Raw genomic sequence first — 21,074 nt, forward strand, 5'->3', positions numbered from 1 at the left:
GGGTCTTAATTGCCTCAGCTATGATAACACTACCTACCTTATAGAATTCCTGGATTAAGTGAAAAATAAGTAAGCAGTCAGTAAGTGTATTAACATCATCACCACTGCAGAACATAAACACCTCACCAAATATTGTTTTTGGATCTCATTATAATTGCTTACCATTAATTTTATTTTGACTACCATTTGCTGTTTCTAAGCAGTCTAAAAGAGTTGTCACTTTGCTCCCAGGGTTTCGGGGGCCCCTTCTAGGACACTCACCACCTGCTACTCTGTCTGGCTCCAGGTCTGTCTCCGACAGGCGGCAGGCTCTGCAAGGCAGGTGGAATCCTACCCTTCAGTCCTCGGGACCCAGAAGAGTGTAGCCAGCATTCACATGCAGGAAGATTCTGGAATTACTAGGGGGATGAGGTCATTCAGGAAGGCAGTCAGAGCTTGCAGAGTCTAATGAGTCACACCTCCTTACTCCTCTGATCTCCTGGGTTCGAAACCTGTTCGGGTGGAGGCAGAGAATGCCCTGCAAGTGCTATGGAGTGCTAACCAGGAATACCCTTCTGAGAAGTGCTAACACTTCTATCAGGAGCACTCTTGTTTGTTTTTTTTTAAATCAGGAGCACTCTTGTTTTTCAGACCAGTCAAGCTGTCAGATTAAAACTGATGGGCCATTTCCTCAATTTTCAGCCCATATTCATTGGCTATTCTGTGGATTCATTTCATCCAGGGCAAAAAAAAAAACCTATCGGGGGAGGAGGGGAAGCGCAAAGGCCTAATAATAAAAAAAGAGAACCTTTTACTCTGAGTTAATTCTGCCCACTGACTTCTGTTCTCTAGATGGATTAGGAAAGATGCTGAATTTGTCCTGGTCAGCTCTGTCCCACTCTCAGCCCTTGCCCATTTGAGAAAATCTGCTCCATCCCTGGTCCTGAGTCCCTGCCAATCCCAGCATTCTCTTCTTGGCCTAAGCGCCATTTCTCCCAAAATAAAGTCTCAAAGGGAAAAGGGAGTGGATGCAGTGGCCATTGAGTTTATGGTGTGAGCTCTTGGCCTGAGTTTTGTCTTTTAATCCTCCCAGTGCCCCTAAGAGAGGTCAGCGCTGTGGGCTGTTCCTGTGCTCCAGAGGAGGGAACCACAGAGGGGCAACCGCTGCCAGGGAGAGGGCAGTTCACCCAGGCGGCACTTCTGACCATGCCCGCGGTGGTGTACTGACCGACCCGGCAGGCCCTGGGGCTTTGCTGCTGGGTACTGAGAAGGGGGTGACAACACCCGCCTCCCCTCACCCCAGCCTGCAGCCCTTCATTCCCGACAGCATGGCTGAGACTCCCGCCTGGTATCTCTTAGATTAGCCCCCAGCTATTTTTATTCTGCCCCTTGCTGAGGGAAGAAACACAAGTTTGGACAAACCCTCAGGCCGGGCCCCAGGGGAGACCACCACTGCCAAGGAAGAAAACAGAGCTTATTTCACACCTTACTATCTTTTAAAAAACATCTTTTTTCCTTAGAAGCATTGCCAAATTGAGCCACCCTGCCAGACTGCCTCCAGCAGGGCCTTTTTGACCCCCTAAGCTCACTCACACAACGGATGGAGGCAGACTTTCAGAGTCATGGGGACTTGTGCCTGTTGAAATAAAGTCCCATCTCCTGGGCTAGTGGGAAGAGGTGTTCTGGAGAGGCGCTTGCTGATGGGAAAAGGAACCGGAAGAGGAAGTGGGAGGGTGTCAGGAACACAGGGAAGCCTAGAGAAAGCCAGGCTGTCCTGGGAGGGTGAGGTCCAGGCTGGGCCAGGGTGGGGACCTCAGGGATGTCTGAATGAAGGTGACGGGGTCCAGAGCTCACCTGAGAGGAGATAAAGCTTTGAAAACTTTTTTCTATGTTTGAATCTTATTTATTGAAAGTTTTAAAAATGTCTTTTATTGAAGTGTAGTTGATTTAAATGTGTTCATTTCTGCTGTACAGCCAAGTGTCTCGGTTACACATATATTCTTCTTCATATCCCTTTCTGTTAGGGTTTAATCACAGGATACTGAGGATAGCGCCCTGTGCTACACGATTTTTAAAGTTTTATTTTGTTGGAGTTGGTTGCAGTGCTGCTTCAGTTTCTGCTGTATACACAGCCATGTTCTTTTTCATAGTCTGTTTCTGGAATCCTTGACGATGCCCCTCTAGATGACGGTGACAGCTCCGAGGACACGGGTGGATGGCCTTGCCTTTGGGAATAGGTAGTGCACGAGGGTGAGGAAGACCCAAGCCAGCACTCTAGGCTGAACAGAAGATAAAGCAAGAGGAGGCAGGAGTGGCTGAGGAGGCAAGAGGAAAACAGAGAGGGGTGTGTCACAGAGGCAGGAGGTCTCAGGGAAGATGCAAGGAGCGCTGGGCAATGCTGAGGAGGTAGGCGGGGCGAAGGCCTTTAGACCAGCAGCCTGGAGATAACTGATGACCTTAGCAGAGCTTGTTTTGGAGAGAATGATGGCAATCGTTTCAGTTCAGTTCAGTCACTCAGTCGAGTCTGACTCTTTGTGACCCCATGGACTGCCTCCCTGTCCATCACCAACTCCCTGAGTTTACTCAAACTCATGTCCATTGAGTTGGTGATGCCATCCAACTATCTCATCCTCTGTCATCTCCTTCTCCTCCCACCTTCAATCTTTCCCAGCATCAGGGTCTTTTCCAATGAGTCAGTTCTTCACATCAGGTGGCCAAATTATTGGAGTTTCAGCTTCCGCATCAGTCCTTCCAATGAATATTCAGGACTGATTTCCTTTAGGATGGACTGGTTGGATCTCCTTGCAGTCCAACGGACTCTCAAGAGTCTTCTCCAAAACCACACTTCAAAAGCATCAAATCTTCATAATAAAAGACAGATCAAAGGAGCCTGGTGAGTGGGAGCTGAGGAGACGTGTCACAGAAGTCTGCAGAAAAAAGAAAGGCAAAGCAATGGCTCAAGAGGGAAACAAACTCTTCCATGTCTTTTCCAGAGGGACGCCCTCTGCCTGCACAGGTCCCCCGGCCAGCACCTAGGACACCGGCTTCACTGTCATTCTGTGCTGTCCTGAAGGGCAGGGCCTCCATTCCTATGCAGCCCTCGGGTGCCTAACACACACGGGGAGCTCAACAAACAGTAGATGCTTTGGATGATGTTGATCACAACAACGGCAACAGCAATGGAGACAATGATGAAAACGCAGACTCTTGAGGGTCAGGAACTCCTGTCTGAAGGATTAAGGGAGCTGGTAGACTCTGAGAAATCTCGCTGGCAGAGCGCCTCTGCCTCTGGCCGTCTCCATCAGTCCCTGTCTGCTGGCTCCTCTTTCCTCTTCATCCTTATTTCTTCTCTGTCTATACTTAGGTCTCTGGGTGATTTCATCTGACCTCATGGCTTTAAATTCTGTGTGCCAGAGATTTCCAAATGGAGGATTTCCAAACCTGCCATGGGTCACTTTGACCTGGGTGTCTTTAAAAGGGCACAGCTTTTGAAAGAATGACCTGGTCCAAGGTCCAACATGGAAAAAGCAAGAGAGTTCCAGAAAAACATCTATTTCTGCTTTATCGACTATGCCAAAGCCTTTGACTGTGTGGATCACAATAAACTGCTGAAAATTCTGAAAGAGATGGGAATACCAGATCACCTGACCTGCCTCTTGAGAAATCTGTATGCAGGTCAGGAAACAACAGTTAGAACTGGACATGGAACAACAGACTGGTTCCAAATAGGGAAAGGAGTACGTCAAGGCTGTATAGTGTCACCCTGATTATTTAACTTATATGCAGAGCACATCATGAGAAACACTGGACTGGAAGAAACACAAGCTGGAATCAAGATTGCCGGGAGAAATATCAATAACCTCAGATATGCAGATGACACCACCCTTATGGCAGAAAGTGAAGAGGAACTAAAACGCCTCTTGATGAAAGTGAAAGAGGAGAGCGAAAAAGTTGGCCTAAAGCTCAACATTCAGAAAACGAAGATCATGGCATCTGGTCGTATCACTTCATGGGAAATAGATGAGGAAACAGTGGAAACAGTGTCAGACTTTATTTTTTTGGGCTCCAGAATCACTGCAGATGGTGACTGCAGCCATGAAATTAAAAGACGCTTACTCCTTGGAAGAAAAGTTATGACCAACCTAGATAGCATATTCAAAAGTAGAGACATTACTCTGCCGACTAAGGTCCATCTAGTCAAGGCTATCATTTTTCCAGTGGTCACGTATGGATGTGAGAGTTAGACTGTGAAGAAGGCTGAGCGCTGAAGAATTTATGCTTTTGAACTGTGGTGTTGAAGAAGACTCTTGAGAGTCCCTTGGACCGCAAGGAGATCCAACCAGTCCATTCTGAAGGAGATCAACCCTGGGATTTCTTTGGAGGGAATGATGCTAAAGCTGAAACTCCAGTACTTTGGCCACCTCATGAGAAGAGTTGACTCATTGGAAAAGACTCTGATGCTGGGAGGGATTGGGGGCAGGAGGAGAAGGGGACGACAGAGGATGAGATGGCTGGATGGCATCACTGACTCGATGGACATGAGTCTGAGTGAACTCCGGGAGATGGTGATGAACAGGGAGGCCTGGCGTGCTGCGATTCATGGGGTCGCAAAGAGTCGGACACGACTGAGCGACTAAACTGAACTGAACTGAAGGTCCAACATAAACTGATTAGAATCAAATGGGACCAAGATGGCAGACAAGCCTAGACCTTGATCCTGAATCAGCCAGTGAAACGGCACACCCAGAGGTGCCATGACAGTTCCAAGGCACTGTCAAAGACTAAGGCGTGGGTCGTGGCCCAAATCCTGGAAATCTCCACCCCTTCCCCAAGATAGTTGGAATAACCCTCCCACTCATTAGCATATGAAATTACCCGGCCTATAACAACTAACCACCCCACATTTGCCGCCGCTCTCACACTCTGAGATGGAGGGTGCTGTGGAGTGTGCTTCTTGCCGAATCTGAAAAACTACACTTCTTACCTATCACTTTGTCCCCCACTGAATTCTTTCTATGATGAGACATCAAGAACATGAGTTTATTAGGCCCTGAAACCAGGCACCATGGGTTTTGGCTGGGTTCGAGTCCCAGAACGTGTGTTCAAGTCCCAGTCTGAGATAAACGGTTTCATTGACACATCTCAATGTGTCCAAAGCCCAGCTCCTGACTGCCTTCCTCCTTTGGTTACTCAGGGCCAAAATCTCATAGTTCTTTTCTCTCCTTCCTTCAAAAATGATATCCATTCCTTCAGGAAACGCTGTCCAGCTGGGTTGGTTCTCCCTTCAAAATACATCCAGAATGTGACCACCTCTCGCCACCTCCACTGCTGTTGGCCAGGTGCAAGCCACGATCACCTGCCCCCAGGGTGGCCGCCGTTAGCCACCGAACTGGTCTCCCTGCCCTGCCCGTGTCCCCTTCCCTTTTTTTTTTTTTAAGAAACAAACATTTAAGACTTATTTATTTGGCTGCAAGGTCCCAGTTGCAGCACACGGATCTTCACTCTTTGGTGTAGCATGTGGGATCTTCAGTTGTGGCACGTGAACTGTTATTTGCAGCCTGTGGGATCTAGTTCCCTTATCTGGGATCCAAGGTCCCCTTGCATGGGGATCTCAGAGTCTCAGCCACTGGACCACCAGGGAAGTCCTCAGTATCCCTTTCATTTTGTTATCAACACATAAGTCATGTGAAGCCACTCCTCTGCTCCAAGCCCCATGATGGCTCCCTGTGTCCCTTAGAGTACAAGGCCAATCCTTCCAGTGACCTACAAAGCAGTCACGATTTAGTCTCCCACTATCTCTTTGACCACCTCTTACTCCTGTCCCTCTCACTCTCTGTTGTAGCCATGCTGACTTCCTTGCTAGTTCCCACATTTGCCAGTCATAGTCCAATTTTGTTTTTTTTTCCCCCCCAGATCAAGCAATTCTCCAGCATCAGCTACCCACTCCAGTATTCTTGCCTGGAGAATCTCATGGGCAGAGGAGCCTGGAGGACTACAGTTCAGAGTTGCAAAGAGTCGGACACAACTGAGCAACTAACAGTTTCACTTTTTTTTCACCTGGAAATAGCATCAGATCACCCATATTAAGTCCTCTGGGACTCCTCGCAGCTCCATTCCACCACCCCCACCTCGACTCCAACCACAAGTCCAGTTTGTCACCTATTTCTGACCAACAGGCTGTAGATGGGGGTTCCCATGAACCCCTCCTCCTTGGGTCTGATTAGTTTGTTAGTGTGGCTCACAGAACTCAGAGAAACACTTAATTTATGAGAGCAGCACCAGCTTATCATAAAAGGAAGTAGCTCAGGAACTTCCAGATGGAAGAGACGCAAAGGCCTAGACATACCCGAGGTGGAGTGTCCCCACTCTCCCAAAATGCGCCTGTCCCTGCAGCCCCCAGATGCTCAGCAACCTGGAGGCTCTCTGAATCCCATCCTTCCAGGTTTTATGGAGGCTTCATTACATAGTCATGGTTGATTACAGCACTGGCAATGGGTGACTGAACTCAGTCCCTGGCTCCTTTCCCTTCCTTGCAGATCAGGGGTGAGGCTGAGAGTTCCAACCCTCTAATTATGTGATTGTGTCCCTTTGGTCACCAACCCCATCCTTAGTGCTCTCCCAAGTCACCTTATGAACATAACAAAAGACAATTTTATCACTCTCCTTCAGAACACATTCCTATGGTTTTAGGAGTTCTGTGCCAGGAACATGATGAAGATATTCAATATATTGGATACACTCAAATCTATTCTGTATCTTATTAAAAATCACAATGTCACAGATGCTCTTACTGTAGTCCTTTGCTCTAGATGGTCCCTGAGTGGTACCTTCTTCCCCCAGCTGTTCACTCTGCTCAAACCTTGCCTCCTCAGTGAGGCCAACTGTGACCCCCTTACTTAATATTCCAAACTTTCCCTCCCTCCCCCCTTTCCAAATCTCCATTAGCTAGTGCCACATTTCCCAAAACATTTATTTTCTAACACAATAAATAACTTATCCAGTATGTTTATTTTTTTATTGAAGTATATTCAGGTATCGATAATATTCATTTCAGGTATACAGCACAGTGATTCAGTATTTTTGCAGATTATACTCCATTTTATTACAAGATAATGGCTATAATTCTCTGTGCTATACACTACATCCTTACCTACTCTATACTCAGCAGTTTGTGTTAGTCCTATACCCCTCGTTTGTCCCCCTCCCTTAGCTCTCCCCTATCCCATACTACAAGTTCTAAGAGGGCAGGGAATCTTTGTTTTGTTCACTGAATATCCCTAACACAGTGCCAGGGACAAAGCAGGTGTTCAGTAAATATCTGAATAAACAATCCCTTGAAGACTGTTCTAATACTTTAATACCATGACTATCGGCTCAGCAAAGTAAACAAAAGCTTGCCTTACTGTTTAACTTATGGTTGTCAGAGGGAAGGAATAATTACGGACTTTGGGAACGTCATGTACACACTGCTAGGTTTAAAATGGATAACCAACAAAGAGCTATTGTATAGCACATGGAACTACTCAATATGTGCCAGCCTGGATGCGAGGTGGGTTTGGGGGAGAATGGGTACATGTATATGTATGGCTGAGTCCTTTCGCTGTTCACCTGAAACTATCACAACATTGCTAATCGGCTATACCCCAATACAAAATGTTTTTGGTGTTAAAAGTTTTTTAATTAAAAAAAAATTAAAAATTAAAAAGTGAATTAAGGTAATTCATGAAATGTCTTCCAAAAACTATACAGGTGAACTTTGTTCACTTGCATGTTTGCTTAAAAATATATATATATAATAACATTTCATTTGGATGAATGGAAATAGTCTACAGCAAGACCATAAGCATGAAATGTGAGCACTGCCCCCTCCTGGTTGAACATGGAGACGCCGCCTCCCGCACTGCCAGCCCCAACCGGGACAAGTTAGGCTGGCTGACGGGGGTTGCGAGACATGCTGTCCAAGGCGTTTCAAACTGGGTCAAATTCAACCTTATTTTCAGAACGAGGCAAGAAGAGGAATAACGTATCAAAGGCAGAATTTTAGGGAGTACACAGCCCACACATTTACATATCGTGAAGAGGATGTTGACAATTAGTGGGAAGGAGTAAAGAAAAACGTTAAGACAAGACAATCCTAAAATGATCACATCCATCTGCTGCACTTACAGCTGGAATCTGAGTGGGAATTTCCCATCTGTGCTTTAGTCTCAGCTTTAATTTGACTATAAATAAGACACACGCGTGCACAACTTACAATGAGCAGCTTCTGGGCCAGGAGCTGTTTAAGGATGATCTATATAAACTGTGCACACACTAACTCAGAACCCACTCAGCACACTAGTCAGTCTGAGGTGGGCAGCCAATCTCTCATAACTTGGTCCCAGGATGATCTGCCACTTCATAACGGAGGCCTTAATGTGGACACCCTCTGCTCAAACAGAGGCAAACAGAACTTCCGATGCCCAGGCCAGCCTCCCCTGGAGAACCTAGCTGTTTGCCCCAGGAATTTTCAGGGCCCAGAGGCCTGACGGTGGCTGGACTGCGAAGCCTGTGGCTCAGTCAGACAGAAGCGGCACTTGCTACTTTGCATTCTTGTGTGATTCTCAGATGGACTCCACAGGCGTCTACATATGGACCATCACCGCCCGCCCAGGCAGGGAGGCTGAGGCTGAGTGGCCTAAGGTGACCTGCTATGGTCACGTGGTTCCTTAGCGGCAGAACCAAGACTCAAAATCAACTCTCTTAACTAAGGTTCAAATCCACACGTTTCTTCCACTTTCTCCTCTGCCCCCACATTACCCTCCCAGGGCCTCTGGGGCTATAAATAGTGGGGGAGGCTGGGATTTTGTGGGTGAGGTCAGCCAGGCCTTTAGCACAAGGAGACACTAACATCTCCCAGCCGGGCCTAGCTTGGGCCCTGCTACCCGCCAGGTCTCAACAGAACTCAGGCCCAGACAGGCCCCAGCTTATCACTGGCTTCACTCTCTGGGTTATATTTAGCCCTGGCCCTCGCAGAGAAAGGTGTGGGCCAGCCCCTGAGACGGTGCACACCCCAGCCACTGTGCGCAGAGAGGGCGTCCGCCTTGGCCTCTTCAGACGCTGCTGCGAGCCGCCGCCAGCGGGAGGTGCACCCTCCTCCCTGAGGGCCTGTGCGATCTTGTCTGTCTTGTTCGTTGAGGGACCATGGCAGCCTCTAGAACACTCTGTTTCTGTGTGGCTGTTGCTTAAAAATTCTTTGCTGAACGAACAAGTGAATGATCTGAGTTCAAGTTCTAGATAGCTGGACTTCAAGAATAGGCACATGAATTCCCAGAGGAATGCCTTAGAAAACCAAGTGCATTTCATGCTATTAAATACAGTCAACTTTATTCAAGGAATGGATGTTTTCATCCTCCTTCTCCCCTTCTTCTCTTCCCTCCACCAGATCTAGCATTAAGGCTGCAGAGGGGGAGGGGGACATGGGAGGGACATCAAATCCTGGAGGCCGGCCCGGGTGTCCCACATGATTGCACCCAGAGTGCGTGAGGGCTCTTGGCGTCCCTGCAGGGTCCCGATGACAGGCTCCCTCCTTGTCCTCTGCTCAGCCCGTCACACCAGCCACCTGCAGAAACTCACGGGGCTGTGTCTCCATCTCACCTGCTGAGCACCTGAAGCAGGCTGGGGCCAGAGTTCAGGAGTGCAGCCAGACTCTGACAGCAGAGTTCAGAGGGCAGAAGCTGGCAGCTCTCAGATCTCACAAAAATGGAAAGAGCCGTTTTTTCAAAATATAGAGGACTGTAGCAAGAAAGAGGGCCAGTGCAAGGAAAATGAGAAGCTTGTCTGTCAGCTCTCGGCGATTATATTTTGTGATGAGCTTCCGTCCCAACTGGATGGTCCCTGACATGGATTTGAATTCTTCATTTGCATCCAGGATAGTCCGTGAAGAATTAACTGAAACAAGAGGGAGGGAGCATGACTCAGAAACTGTATGGCACCAAACCCAGAGACTTTGCTGGCTGGGTTCCCGGTGTAACACTGCGCTTGGGAGCAAGTTCCAGGGCCAGAACAAAAGATGTGAAGACAGGCAGCACAGAGGAGCACAGAACAAGGACAGGGCAAGGAGAGGCAGCTCCCTGGGTTCCATCCAGCTCAGGGAGGGATGAGGTTTGCTTACACACATTGTCACAGGGCCATAACTAGGGAGGACTCCTAACCTGACACCTTAAACCTCCTCCCAACGTGGACATCAACAGGGAAAAAGGCAGAAACCGGTTCCTTTTCTCACCACCAACCTCCACTTTCTGAAGGAGGCAGGCACTGCTAAGAAGAACCGGTGGTCACGAAACTAACCCAGGGGACCGTGGACAGCACTGTGAGGTCTCTGTGGGGACAGGACTTTGCACCTGCGAGGTGCACCCTGCCAGGACGCCTGCTGGTCAGATCTGCTCTTTGCAGGATCGTCAAAGAGCTGGGGTGTCCTGGGCCCTGCCGCTCACCCTCATACAAGCCAGTCCTTCAGTCCAGGGACGCTGGCTGTAGAGTTAAACACATGATGCCTGTGCTCCAGCCCCCTGGGAAACCTACGGAGAGGCATGCATCCCTTAAGGTTCATTGTGCCCATGTGACAAACGAACTGGAGTGCCGGTTACTAGGCCTGACACCTGGGGAAGAAGGCGTACCTGGCAAGACTCCTCTGTAAAGCCTAACAGGGCATTATCAGGATATCCCCGGAGTGAAATGCTGTCAAGTGAGAAGGCTGGGTGTGAAGGACAGCATGTGAGATGTTTCCATTTATGTAACAAAGGAGGGGATAACTAACACCTGCTTGTGCTATGCACGCGGGAGAGTCTCAGGAGGCTACGAGACAAACTGGGAGCAGTGGACGCCTCTGGGGAGCAGGCTGGGAGGTCTGAAGGCAGAGCTGTTCCACCTGTGCCGTCCAGACCTGTGCAGCCAGTGCTGACTGCAACAAGCCATGCACCCCCTGAGGGAGTCAAAGGTGCCCCATCCAAACCGCAATGTCCCTATAGGCAAATACCCGCACGATTTCAGAGATTCAGTGTGAAAAAAGAAGAATGTAAAATGTCTCTCAATAATTTTCACTAAGAATTGCATATTGAAATAGTTAAATATATTATTACAATCAATTTCATATATTTGTTTTTACTTTTTTTTTAATGTGCCTAGTGAAAATTTTAAATATGTGGCTCCCATGACGTTTCTATGGGACAGTGCTGACCTGGAGGGTTTTTCCCTTAACTATGTCACTCATATTACCTTTTACAAAATTACAAGCTAGTAAGCAAATAAACTACCAGAGGAAATGGAGCAGTAGCTTGAAAAACACAGAGGGGTACAAACAAACACTCATGTAACACAAGTCCCTCTCATTCCTCTTTTCCCATGCCTGCTGCCACACTGAAAACCTGGCTTTTCCTTTTAAACTTTCTTTACAGAGAACTTTAACCATCACAAAAGCAGACAGAATAGAATCATGAAACGCCATGTGCCACTGCCCATACCCAAGAACCATCAACTCCTTGGTAATCCTGTCCCCTCAAGACCCCCAGACAATTCTGGCCCCGCTACAGTTTTGCAGCAAATTGCAGACATCATATCCTTAATGGGCTTAAAAAAAAAAAAAAAAAAAGACAAAAAACTGCAGTCCTAATAGATTTTTAAATCAAGCTGAATTTATGAGTCACAGGCAAGGATTAATAACCGTTCTTTCTTTGATGGCCATCTCGCCTATAACGTGTGCCCCCAAAACCCTCAGCACCCCAGAAACCACCAGGATCTGTGTCCCCTTCTCAGCACGTAACTCCACGGTCAGCTTCTGATCCGCCTGCTGGGGGTGGGTGCCTGTTACTCACACCAGAGCCCCTGGACTCCAGGGCCGGGTGGGCTCCTCCCTCTCACATTCCCCTTGGGCCATGGCCCCAGGGCACACTCAGAGGAGGTGACCAGCTGGTTCCAAGCCTAAATGCCCAGATGAGTTTCAAACATAGGCAGTGACCTCGGGGACAAGCTCCTTGGTTTCCTTTTTGCTTCTGCCTGTTAGGATGGTGCACTGGAAACAAAAAAGCAAAAGAGTGGTTCAGAATTGCAGATAACTTCTAGGGGTGATGATGGTATTGCTTTTTGTTTCTTGTTTCAAAAGTCTCTTATCTTTTAGAAAGATATATGGAAGCATTTATACGGATGACGTCTGAGATTTGCTTCAAAGTCATCAAAATGGGGGCAGAATGAAGACAGAGTTGAGGCTGGCCAGGAGCTGGCCACGGCCGCAGCTGGGTGGCGGCTCCTGGGAGTCGTGTCCCCGGCTCTCTACTTTCGGCTCTGTGCAACTCCTCCAAAGGTTCCTCAGAGTAAACCCTCCGCCTGTTTTCCTATAGGGAGGATGCTGGGAAAGCTGCTGGGGAGAACCAGATGGTCTCAAGAAGCTCAGCCTCTGACTGTATCTTTCAAAAGGAGCTCACAGGCCTTCCCTGGTTGTCCAATGGGTAAGACTCCATGCTTCCACTGCAAAGGGCATGAGTTTGATCCCCAGTAGGGAAACTAGGATCCCACATGCTACACAGTGCAGCCAAAAAGTAAAAAATATATATACAAATATATAAATAAAAGGAGCTCACAGGAAAAATAACATTGGGGAGTACAAGTGTAAGTGGATGTCCTAGTAGACCAGCTGGCAGCCAATAACTGATCATCTCTCTACCTGGCCAGAAGGGTCCCCAGAGCCCGAGATGAAAAACAGACTCCCAAGCCCCTCCTCCAGGCCTGTTGGCACCCACTCTCCAGGAGGGCGCCTGGGAGTTCTTCCGAACGTTTTGATGGGGTGTGTGGATCTTTCAGTACAACTATAAAAACCAAAAAGGGAAATGAGAGCAGTGCATCCCAACTGGGTAAGACCACGCTGTCACAGAAGTGAGAAGCCACACAGATCAGTAAAGGCGGGGCAGAGGTGGAGGAGCCAGGGGTGAGGGCCCTGGAGCCCAGCGGCAGCCTCCCACTGCAGGCCTGGCCTGACTTTACCCAGCGTCTGCATGGCTTCCTCGCTCTGCTGGACCTGCTGGGACATCATCCTGCTGATCCCCATGAGGCTCTCTGTGATGGCGCTGGACGTCTGGGCCAGGCTCTCTTTGGCAGTTTTCCTAGAAGTACAGAGTAGGAGGAGGAATGTCAACAAAAGCCTGTCAAGAAAGCCCCTGGATTCAAACAAGATCCCACTTTCTAATCTATCGAATCAGCACATGTTTTTTAAATGGGCATACTTAACGGTGGCAAAGGACTTCCCCTGAGGGCTCAGTGGTGAAGAAGCCACCTGCAGCAAGGAGACTCAGGAGACGCGGGTTTGATCCCTGGGTTGAGAAGGTCCCCTCAAGGAGGAAATGGCAATCCACTTTAGTATTCTTGCCTGGACATGGACAGAGGAGTCTGGCGGGCCACAGTCCATGGGGTCACAAAGAGCCTGACATGACTGAGCAGCTCAGCACACCGCAGTGGTGGCAAGGGCTTGCAAGAGCACGCACGTGAAGACTGCCGGCAGGGACGCCCACTGGTGCTCCTTCTGAGAGCCAGCTGGCGACGTGTGTTAGGGGCCTTAGCAATGCTCATGTCTTTGACCCAATAATCTCATCCCTGGGAATCTCTCCAAAGGAAATACACAGAATGTGGACAAAGCTTTACGTACTGACATGTACCCTCATGTGTTATTCATAATATGGACATAACGAGAAATATAAACCCACTATAAAGAGCTTTTTAAAAAAACAAGCAAATCTTTGTGAAGATAATAATACTAAATGAAGACTAGGAGACTATATTTAATGTTCAGTTCAGTTCAGTTACTCAGTTGTGTCCGACTCTTTGTGACCCCATGGACTGCAGCACACCAGGCCTCCCTGTCCATCACCAACTCCCGGAGCTTGCTTAAACTCAAGTCCATTGAGTTGGTGATGCCATCCAATCATCTCATCCTCTGTCATCCCTTTCTCCTCCTGCCTTCAATCTTTGCCAGCATCAGGGTCTTTTCAAATGAGTCAGTTCTTTGCATCAGGTGGCCAATGTACTGGAGCTTCAGCTTTAGTGTCAGTCCTTCCAATGAACATTCAGGACTGATCTCCTTTAGAATGGACTGGTTGGATCTCCTTGCAGTCCATGGGACTCTCAAGAGTCTTCTCCAATACCACAGTTCAAAAGCATCAATTCTTCGGTGCTCAGCCTTCTTTATGGCCCAACTCTCACATCCATACAGGACCACTGGAAAAACCATAGCTTTGACTAGACAGATCTTTTGACAAAGTAATGTCTCAGCTTTTTAATATGCTGTCTAGTTTGGTCACAGGTTTTCTTCCAAGCGTCTTTTAACTTCATGGCTGCAGTCACCATCTACAGTGATTTTGGAGCCCAAGAAAACAAAGTCTGTCACAGTTTCCATTGTTTCCCCATCTATTTGCCATGAAGTGATGGGACCAGATAACCATGCTGACTTCATAAAAAATATGGAAGAAAAAATAATGAAAGGAGGCAATATAGCAAAATAGTTGTGAACAACACAATTTATACTTTCACTTTGTGATTCACATTTTAATTTTACCAATTTACTAAAAATAAGAATGTATTTCTTTTACAGTTAAAAAAAATTACTTATAAAATATCAATTTTATGCTGAAAACAAGAGAGGGTTCCCCACAGTAGGTTTTGCACCTTGCCAACTGCTGTCTATTCTGTCATCAAAACCCAGAAAGACAAGAAGATACATACCTTTGCCGGAATAGGTCTCCTCCCTGGAGAAGTTCTGCTTTCTCTAGGTTGTCGATAGCAATTTTGCAAGTGAGGTTAGCCTTCCTCCATGAGGTCTGATTGCTGGAATTACAAAAACCATGTGTGAGTTTCTCTTGATGCCAACAGGCTGTCAGTCAGTTCAAGTCATAGCAGTCTTCCAGCCAGGGGGTGATGGGGAGGCCACCTGTGTGTAGCCCAGAGTCCATCACCCTTCCCACCACGTCCTCTTCTTGGTTGCCCCAGAAACTGTTTCCATTCTCCTATCACCCATAACAGTCCCTCTCCCCCAGGGCAGCCAGAGGGAGAAGACTGGTCATAGCATCCCTGTGTTTACAGCCTGCAATGGTTCCACTAAAGGGTAACATCCAAACTGCCCAGCTGGGCGCATGCGGCCCCTTTCAAAGTCATCTCCTACACATTACTGTTCTGCCCGCAGTGTGGCTTGGTTCTGCTCCTGGAGAACTATGCCTCGTTCATCTTTGTTTCACCAGTACCCAGGACAACAGTTATTGACCCATTAGCTGCTCAATCAATATAGGCAGTAGGAAGTAGAAAAATCAGTATAAGACAGTTTTCTTCAATATTTCTTCAAGGTTTGCTGTTCTTTACACCAGTGATCCCCAATCTTTTTGGCACCTTTGGTGGACTTTTTCTGCTATCAATTCTCTTTAGATTAAAAAGGACCTTATATTACAAAAGCAACAAATTTTTTGCTTTTTAAAAAGTATAAAATATAGCATAATGTTAAATATGCTTTTGTACACTATACACAGTCCCAGCTACCAAAGAGCCTCGGCTTACCCCCCAGCTTCAGCAGGTTTATTAGGCAAACTCAGGCACAAGCCTCCCCGGGAGCAGGTGGCCCAGCGGAGGCCACTGGCAGAAGGCCAGGCCCCACCCACCTGAGCATCTGTTTTTTGTGATTCTCCACTTCTTGGAGCAGAACTTGCTTCTCTGACTCTTTGTCTTGCTCTTTAGCCGACTGCTCAAGCTCCTTTGGGAGGAAATCAGCTCTAAGTTAAAATGATTTTGAAAGGTAATGAAAAACTATTTCTACCAGTTATGCAACAGCACTTGAAAACCCTCCTAGAACAGAAGACTCAGGAATGCTGGTTCATACACAACAAACATCCTTTTACATAGATAGCTGTCTAAAAGGAAAGAAAGGACCATCCTCAAGAACTCAAAATGAGAAAGGAACTATGGCTCAGAGCAGTCTTCCTGTGAGGGGTGTGAGGCTGCCCTGGAGCAGGAGATGTGTTCCTGCAATCCAGGACATGCTTGAAAGGAAAAGGAAAAAAACTACAATAACATAGGAGCCTACTGATCCTACTCTGAGATATGATGGAAATAATACACTGCTATCTGTTTCTAAATGCTCTCAATCTTGGTATATATTTCAGACTGAATGGCAAACACGGTTTTCAAGTCCATGTGGGGACAGAAAACAAAGCCTTGGCCACCTGAGGCTGAGAATTGGAACTGAGACCACTGCAAAGTCAGGAGCACAAAGGGATACAAACACCCTTAGTGAAAAGGTGAGCTAGGAAAATGTCTGTGAACCAGCACAGAGAAGTTGTGGAGTTTTTTGTTGTGAGATGTGGCTACAGGGATATAAATGTCTCTCCCGATTATAACCATGGCACTCCCCTCACATGGATCGAGGGTCCAAGTTCATCCTCCCTGAGTGATTCAAGAACCTCCACAAGGAGAAACGAACATAAAAAGTGCTCCCAGACCTGTGGTAATCCCAGGAGACCTGGCGAAAGCAAATGCAAAAACCTCTGAAGAGACTTACATTCAACTCAGGTCGCACGAAAGCCCCACAGGTAAGGCCTTCTGAAAAGAAAGACTCAGAGCCCCAAATAACCAAACACCAGGACACAGCCATCCACCTCAGTGAGGGGCAGCAGACCTCACTTTCTTTTCGTCTTGAACTCTCTCTGGTTCTCTGTGACAGAACTTCATTTCCCCCACCTTGCCTCCGTCCCTCCCTTCTTCCCACACACCCATTCTTCCACTCAGCGATGGTGCCCAATCTGTACCATCACGAGGGATATGCAGCGAACACCAGGAGCAGTCCTGCTGTCATCGAGTTTACACTCCATTAAAGAATCTAGATTTTAAACAAATCATTAACTTAATACAATGCAAAACCTCTCCAATGCACATTCTTTTCTTTCCCCAGGTCCAGCGCCCCAGCTCCGCACTCACTCACCTGTATTCTGTGCCGCAGTTGCTGAAACTTCTCTTTCACTTTAGTGTTCAGTTCGGTAAGTGCACTTAATGGTCCTGAACAATCTCGAATATCCTAGGAGACATTGAAGAGATGAACGGGCCTTTCTCAAGGCAATGAGAGGAAATAACACCAGATGTACAATGAGAGAGTTGGCTTAGACCACAGCTAAGTTGGACCTACTGGCTGTAATTCATCCTAATCTCTGCTGTTTACCTCTGTAACACAAGCAGAAGCATTATAATTTACATTTTTTTCATCCCTCTTTGGAGCCAAGTCTGAGCGAGTAACATAGAAGCATAAGCAGAAAGACAACAGTGCGACTTCCCTGGTGGTACAGTGGACAGGAAATCCGACGCTGCGGAGCAACTGAGCCTGCACACCGCAACTGCGGAGCCTGCCTCTGCAACTACCGAAGCCCTATGCGTCCTAGAGCCTGTGCTCCGGAACAAGAGAAGCCACAGCAATGAGAAGCCCGTGCACTGCAACAGAGTAGCCCCTACTCGTACGATCAGTGAAAGCCCATGCGCAGAAACGAAGGCTCAGTGCAACCAAAAATTAATTGATAACCACGTTTTTAAAAGCAGAAACGAACTAAGGAACTAGTAAGTCTTGACGTTTAACAGAACACCATCCAGCCGTTATGAAAGACTTAAAGCAGCTTGCATATCTGACAAGAATGAACACCTGAGAGGGTACTATAACTTTAGGTCTTTCCAACTTAAAAATGAGGATGCTAAATTCTTGGCATATGACAAGACGAACCTCTTTAACTGCTTGAACTAATTTTACAAACCATCTATTAATATTATAAACCACACAGTTTACAGACATGTTCAAATGTAGATTTCGAATTTGTTTCTGGACATTCAGAATTACCAGAGCCAGGTAAAAAGTAGGCCCTAGAGCCAGACCATGTGGATTCAAATTCTAGTTGCAGCAATTTATCAGACATATAATCCTGAAAAAGTTACTGAAGCTTCTGTGTCTGTTTCCCCATCATTACCCACTTCATAACCAGGGACCCACATAAAGGGCTTAGCAGGAGCTGCCACACTGTAAGGATGTGCTAAATCTAGCTGTAATCAATTGTTCTCTTCAGGAGAGAGTGAATCTTAGAGAGTGTAAAATGAGGCTGAAGCAGTTTAGATCACCTGAAAAGCCAGTTTCATTTTTATGGGCCCAGATGTCTTGTACTTTATACACGGGAAAGGTGAAGTTCAAAAAGTTTAAATGTTTGTATCAAGTTGTTCTTGTTCTCTGGATTACTCATTAAATCACAGTTCCATACAACATTTAATGGCTATTAATTTGGTTTATTTTGCACCTGATTTCCGTAGGGAGCTTACTTTCCTTCACCTTTTACCACAGCTAGATGAAGACTCTTACTTAGCATCTAAGGTTGAGTAACACGGCTGGAAATGGAAACCGTTTGCCCAAAAGAAAGGTTTAAAACTCTTGGTTTCTTTTTGATAAACTAAAGGAACTATTTCTACATTCCCAACTCTTGCCTATGCCAACTGGTTTACTGAACTATTACCTTCTACCCTTAATTGGCTTAGGCAAAGGATCTCAATCGCCCCATCAGTTAAACGAAGTAGACGCCAAGAATTTTTTCTAGGATGACTTTCCTTGTCCGCGTCCCAGTTTTGCCATTATCTACTTTCTGCTCAGGCAGACTCCTCTCTCATTTACAAAATCACAACTACGGTCTGGGTCACGTTCATTTCACCCAGTACGTCCTGTGCCAGGTGGCCTTTGGTGCCACGGGGCCGCAGACCAGCAGGGGGCGAGGCTGATGGCCTACAGGACGCTACTGAAGGATGGGGAGGACGGGATCAGAAGGCGGGGCCAGGCAGGATGACAGGTATGTTTTGAGGCTGGCTGGGGGTGGCGAGATGACGGCCAGGGGTGTGTAGGGGAGCGGCCACATAGGGGAAGCCCAGTTAGGAGTGGAGGTAGAGGAGGGGGTGTCCTGGAAGAGGGCGAGCTAACGGCAGTCGGACGGAATACCAAAGCCAACGATCCAGGGGACGGGGCCATGGGGCGAGACAGTTGAGGGGTAGTGGGCAGGGAGCTGGGCCAGTGACCTCGGAGACATGACCAAGTGGGGAAAGCTCGGGAGAAAGACCGCTGAGCTCACAGAAGGCCAGCTGAGCTTGGATTTAGGGCTTCTGGACCCTGGCGGGGATCCCGGGCATTAGTACCTGGATAAGCGCCTTCACTTCCAGATCGAATTTGACAATCTCTTGGTTACAGATACGGACGTGGACATCTTGGGCAGCCGCCATGTTGGAAATGCCGGCTACGGGAAGCCACGGAGCCCAAGTTCCAACGCGTTTTCGCACCGGCTTCCTTTTTAGCCTCCGGGTCTTACGGCAGCGCCCCCTAGAGACCGGGCCTGAGGCGAGCGAGGGTGGTGGCGCCAAGTCCTGTGGCCTTTGCCTGACACGTGGGAAAAATCAGTCGGCCTCTTGTGGACCTAGAAGACGTAGAGAAAGAAAGGAGGGAATTGTCAGGACGCTTTAACAGGGCCGTTTCCCCATATTCTGCCCATCAGCCATTCTAATGACTGCATATTTTTTGCACAGAGAGGGGAAAAAGATTGGAAGAAAAATATCCATTGGGATGTCTCTGGAAGGTGTAATTAAACAATTTTTTATACTCCTTTAAACTTTCTTGTATTTTTCATATTTTCTATAATGAATATAAGTTGTGGGGTGAAAGAAGAAAATGACAAATGTTATCATTATTTTTTAAAATGTATGAAATTCAAGGCAGTTTGCTAGGGTTAACAACTCCTGTCAGTTCAGCCCACGGTTGGAAGGATCTTTCTAAAATGCCCAACTGATCCAGTCACATTCCAACTTATACCCCTTCTCTGACTCCTGGCGTTTCCCTTTTGTGTGCAATTGGTTTTAATAAATATACTTTGCTGGAGTAGTTTTGATGGATTAATGTAGTTTTTAACAGAAACAAAAGTGAGTCGCTTAGTCCTGTGACTCCATGGACTGACTGTAACCTGCCAGGCTCCTCTGCCCATGGGATTTTCCAAGCAAGAATACTGGAGTGGTAGCCATTTCCTTTTCCAGGCAGATCTTCCTGACCCAGGGATTGAACCTGGGTCTCCCACACTGCAGATTCTTTACCGTCTTTAGAGCCACCAGGGAAGCCTTAAATTACTTAATGGAAATACTTAAGAGCAAACCCTCAACAGATGGAGGCTCTTTCATTGTATTATTATTATTATTATTATTAACTAGTCCAAGTTTCTTAGCTGGATCTCAAGGGCATCAATCACCCCACCAGCCCTGTCTCCTTCCTGGATTCTTCAAGCTGTTTTTGGAAGTCTAGTCCTGGAGAGAACACCCTCCCTTGAAGTGTTCATCACACCACTGCATCTAATAGACTGGCTGGGCATCGCATCTTGGGCATCAGCCCTGGCTTGAATCCTGCTTGACCACCCACTTCATCTCTCTGTGCTTCTGCCTCCTCAGAGGCTAACTGCCGGCAACCCCAGCATTGACTGGAGGACTGAATGAGGTAATACATAAGCAGCACCAAGCACGCTGTAGTAACACGGTGCATGGGGAGAATGTAACGCACATGACTGCCCCGTGGTACTGACATTTCTGAAGCCCTTCCCTTGTGCCAGCCACTTTGTACTAAGTGCTGTTATGTGTACCATTCCAATGTAACTCTCACAACAACCCTGTGAGGTAGAGTTATCTACTTCTTACAGATAAGGAGACAGGCACAGAGAGACTAATGACTTGCCCAGCCCAAATGGAATTGCTAGGTCAAAGGATAGATGCATTTTAAAATTTGGATACATGCTACCGAATTGCTTTTCAGAGAAGTTGTATCAATTTACACTCCCACAGGCAATGCGGTACTAATGCCTGCTTTCTCACAGCCTTGTACACATGGTGTCTTTACAAACACTAGGATTTTTGCCAATCTGATTAAGTGAAAAGTGCCATCTTTTAACTTTCATTTCTCTTATCATGAACTGAAAACTGTTTTTACTATCTGTTCATTTTTCTATTAGGTTGTTGGTATTTTTTGTATCAGCTCCCAGAGCTACTTATAT

At 47.1% G+C, this 21,074-nt stretch overlaps 1 protein-coding gene and 1 long non-coding RNA gene across 2 annotated transcripts; one reads left to right on the forward strand and one right to left on the reverse strand.

Annotated features, from left to right (window-relative positions):
* Positions 1–7,761: 7,761 nt before the first annotated feature.
* On the reverse strand, positions 7,762–19,292 carry BNIP1 (BCL2 interacting protein 1). The gene is made up of 6 exons (XM_040262736.1): positions 19,189–19,292; positions 16,964–17,056; positions 15,648–15,739; positions 14,725–14,826; positions 12,994–13,112; positions 7,762–9,909 (listed from the first exon to the last, which is right to left on the reverse strand). The coding sequence occupies exons 1-6, from the start codon at positions 19,270–19,272 to the stop codon at positions 9,713–9,715; spliced, it is 687 nt and encodes a 228-aa protein (XP_040118670.1). The 5' UTR covers positions 19,273–19,292; the 3' UTR covers positions 7,762–9,712.
* Positions 18,775–19,924, forward strand: LOC120879664. Its single transcript, XR_005724846.1, has 2 exons — positions 18,775–18,848; positions 19,241–19,924. It is a non-coding gene; the product is annotated as an uncharacterized LOC120879664 (long non-coding RNA).
* The last annotated feature ends 1,150 nt before the right edge of the window (positions 19,925–21,074 follow it).

The sequence above is a fragment of the Oryx dammah genome, unplaced genomic scaffold (genome assembly GCF_014754425.2).
Source record: "Oryx dammah isolate SB20612 unplaced genomic scaffold, SCBI_Odam_1.1 HiC_scaffold_20, whole genome shotgun sequence".
Classification (NCBI taxonomy): domain Eukaryota; kingdom Metazoa; phylum Chordata; class Mammalia; order Artiodactyla; family Bovidae; genus Oryx; species Oryx dammah.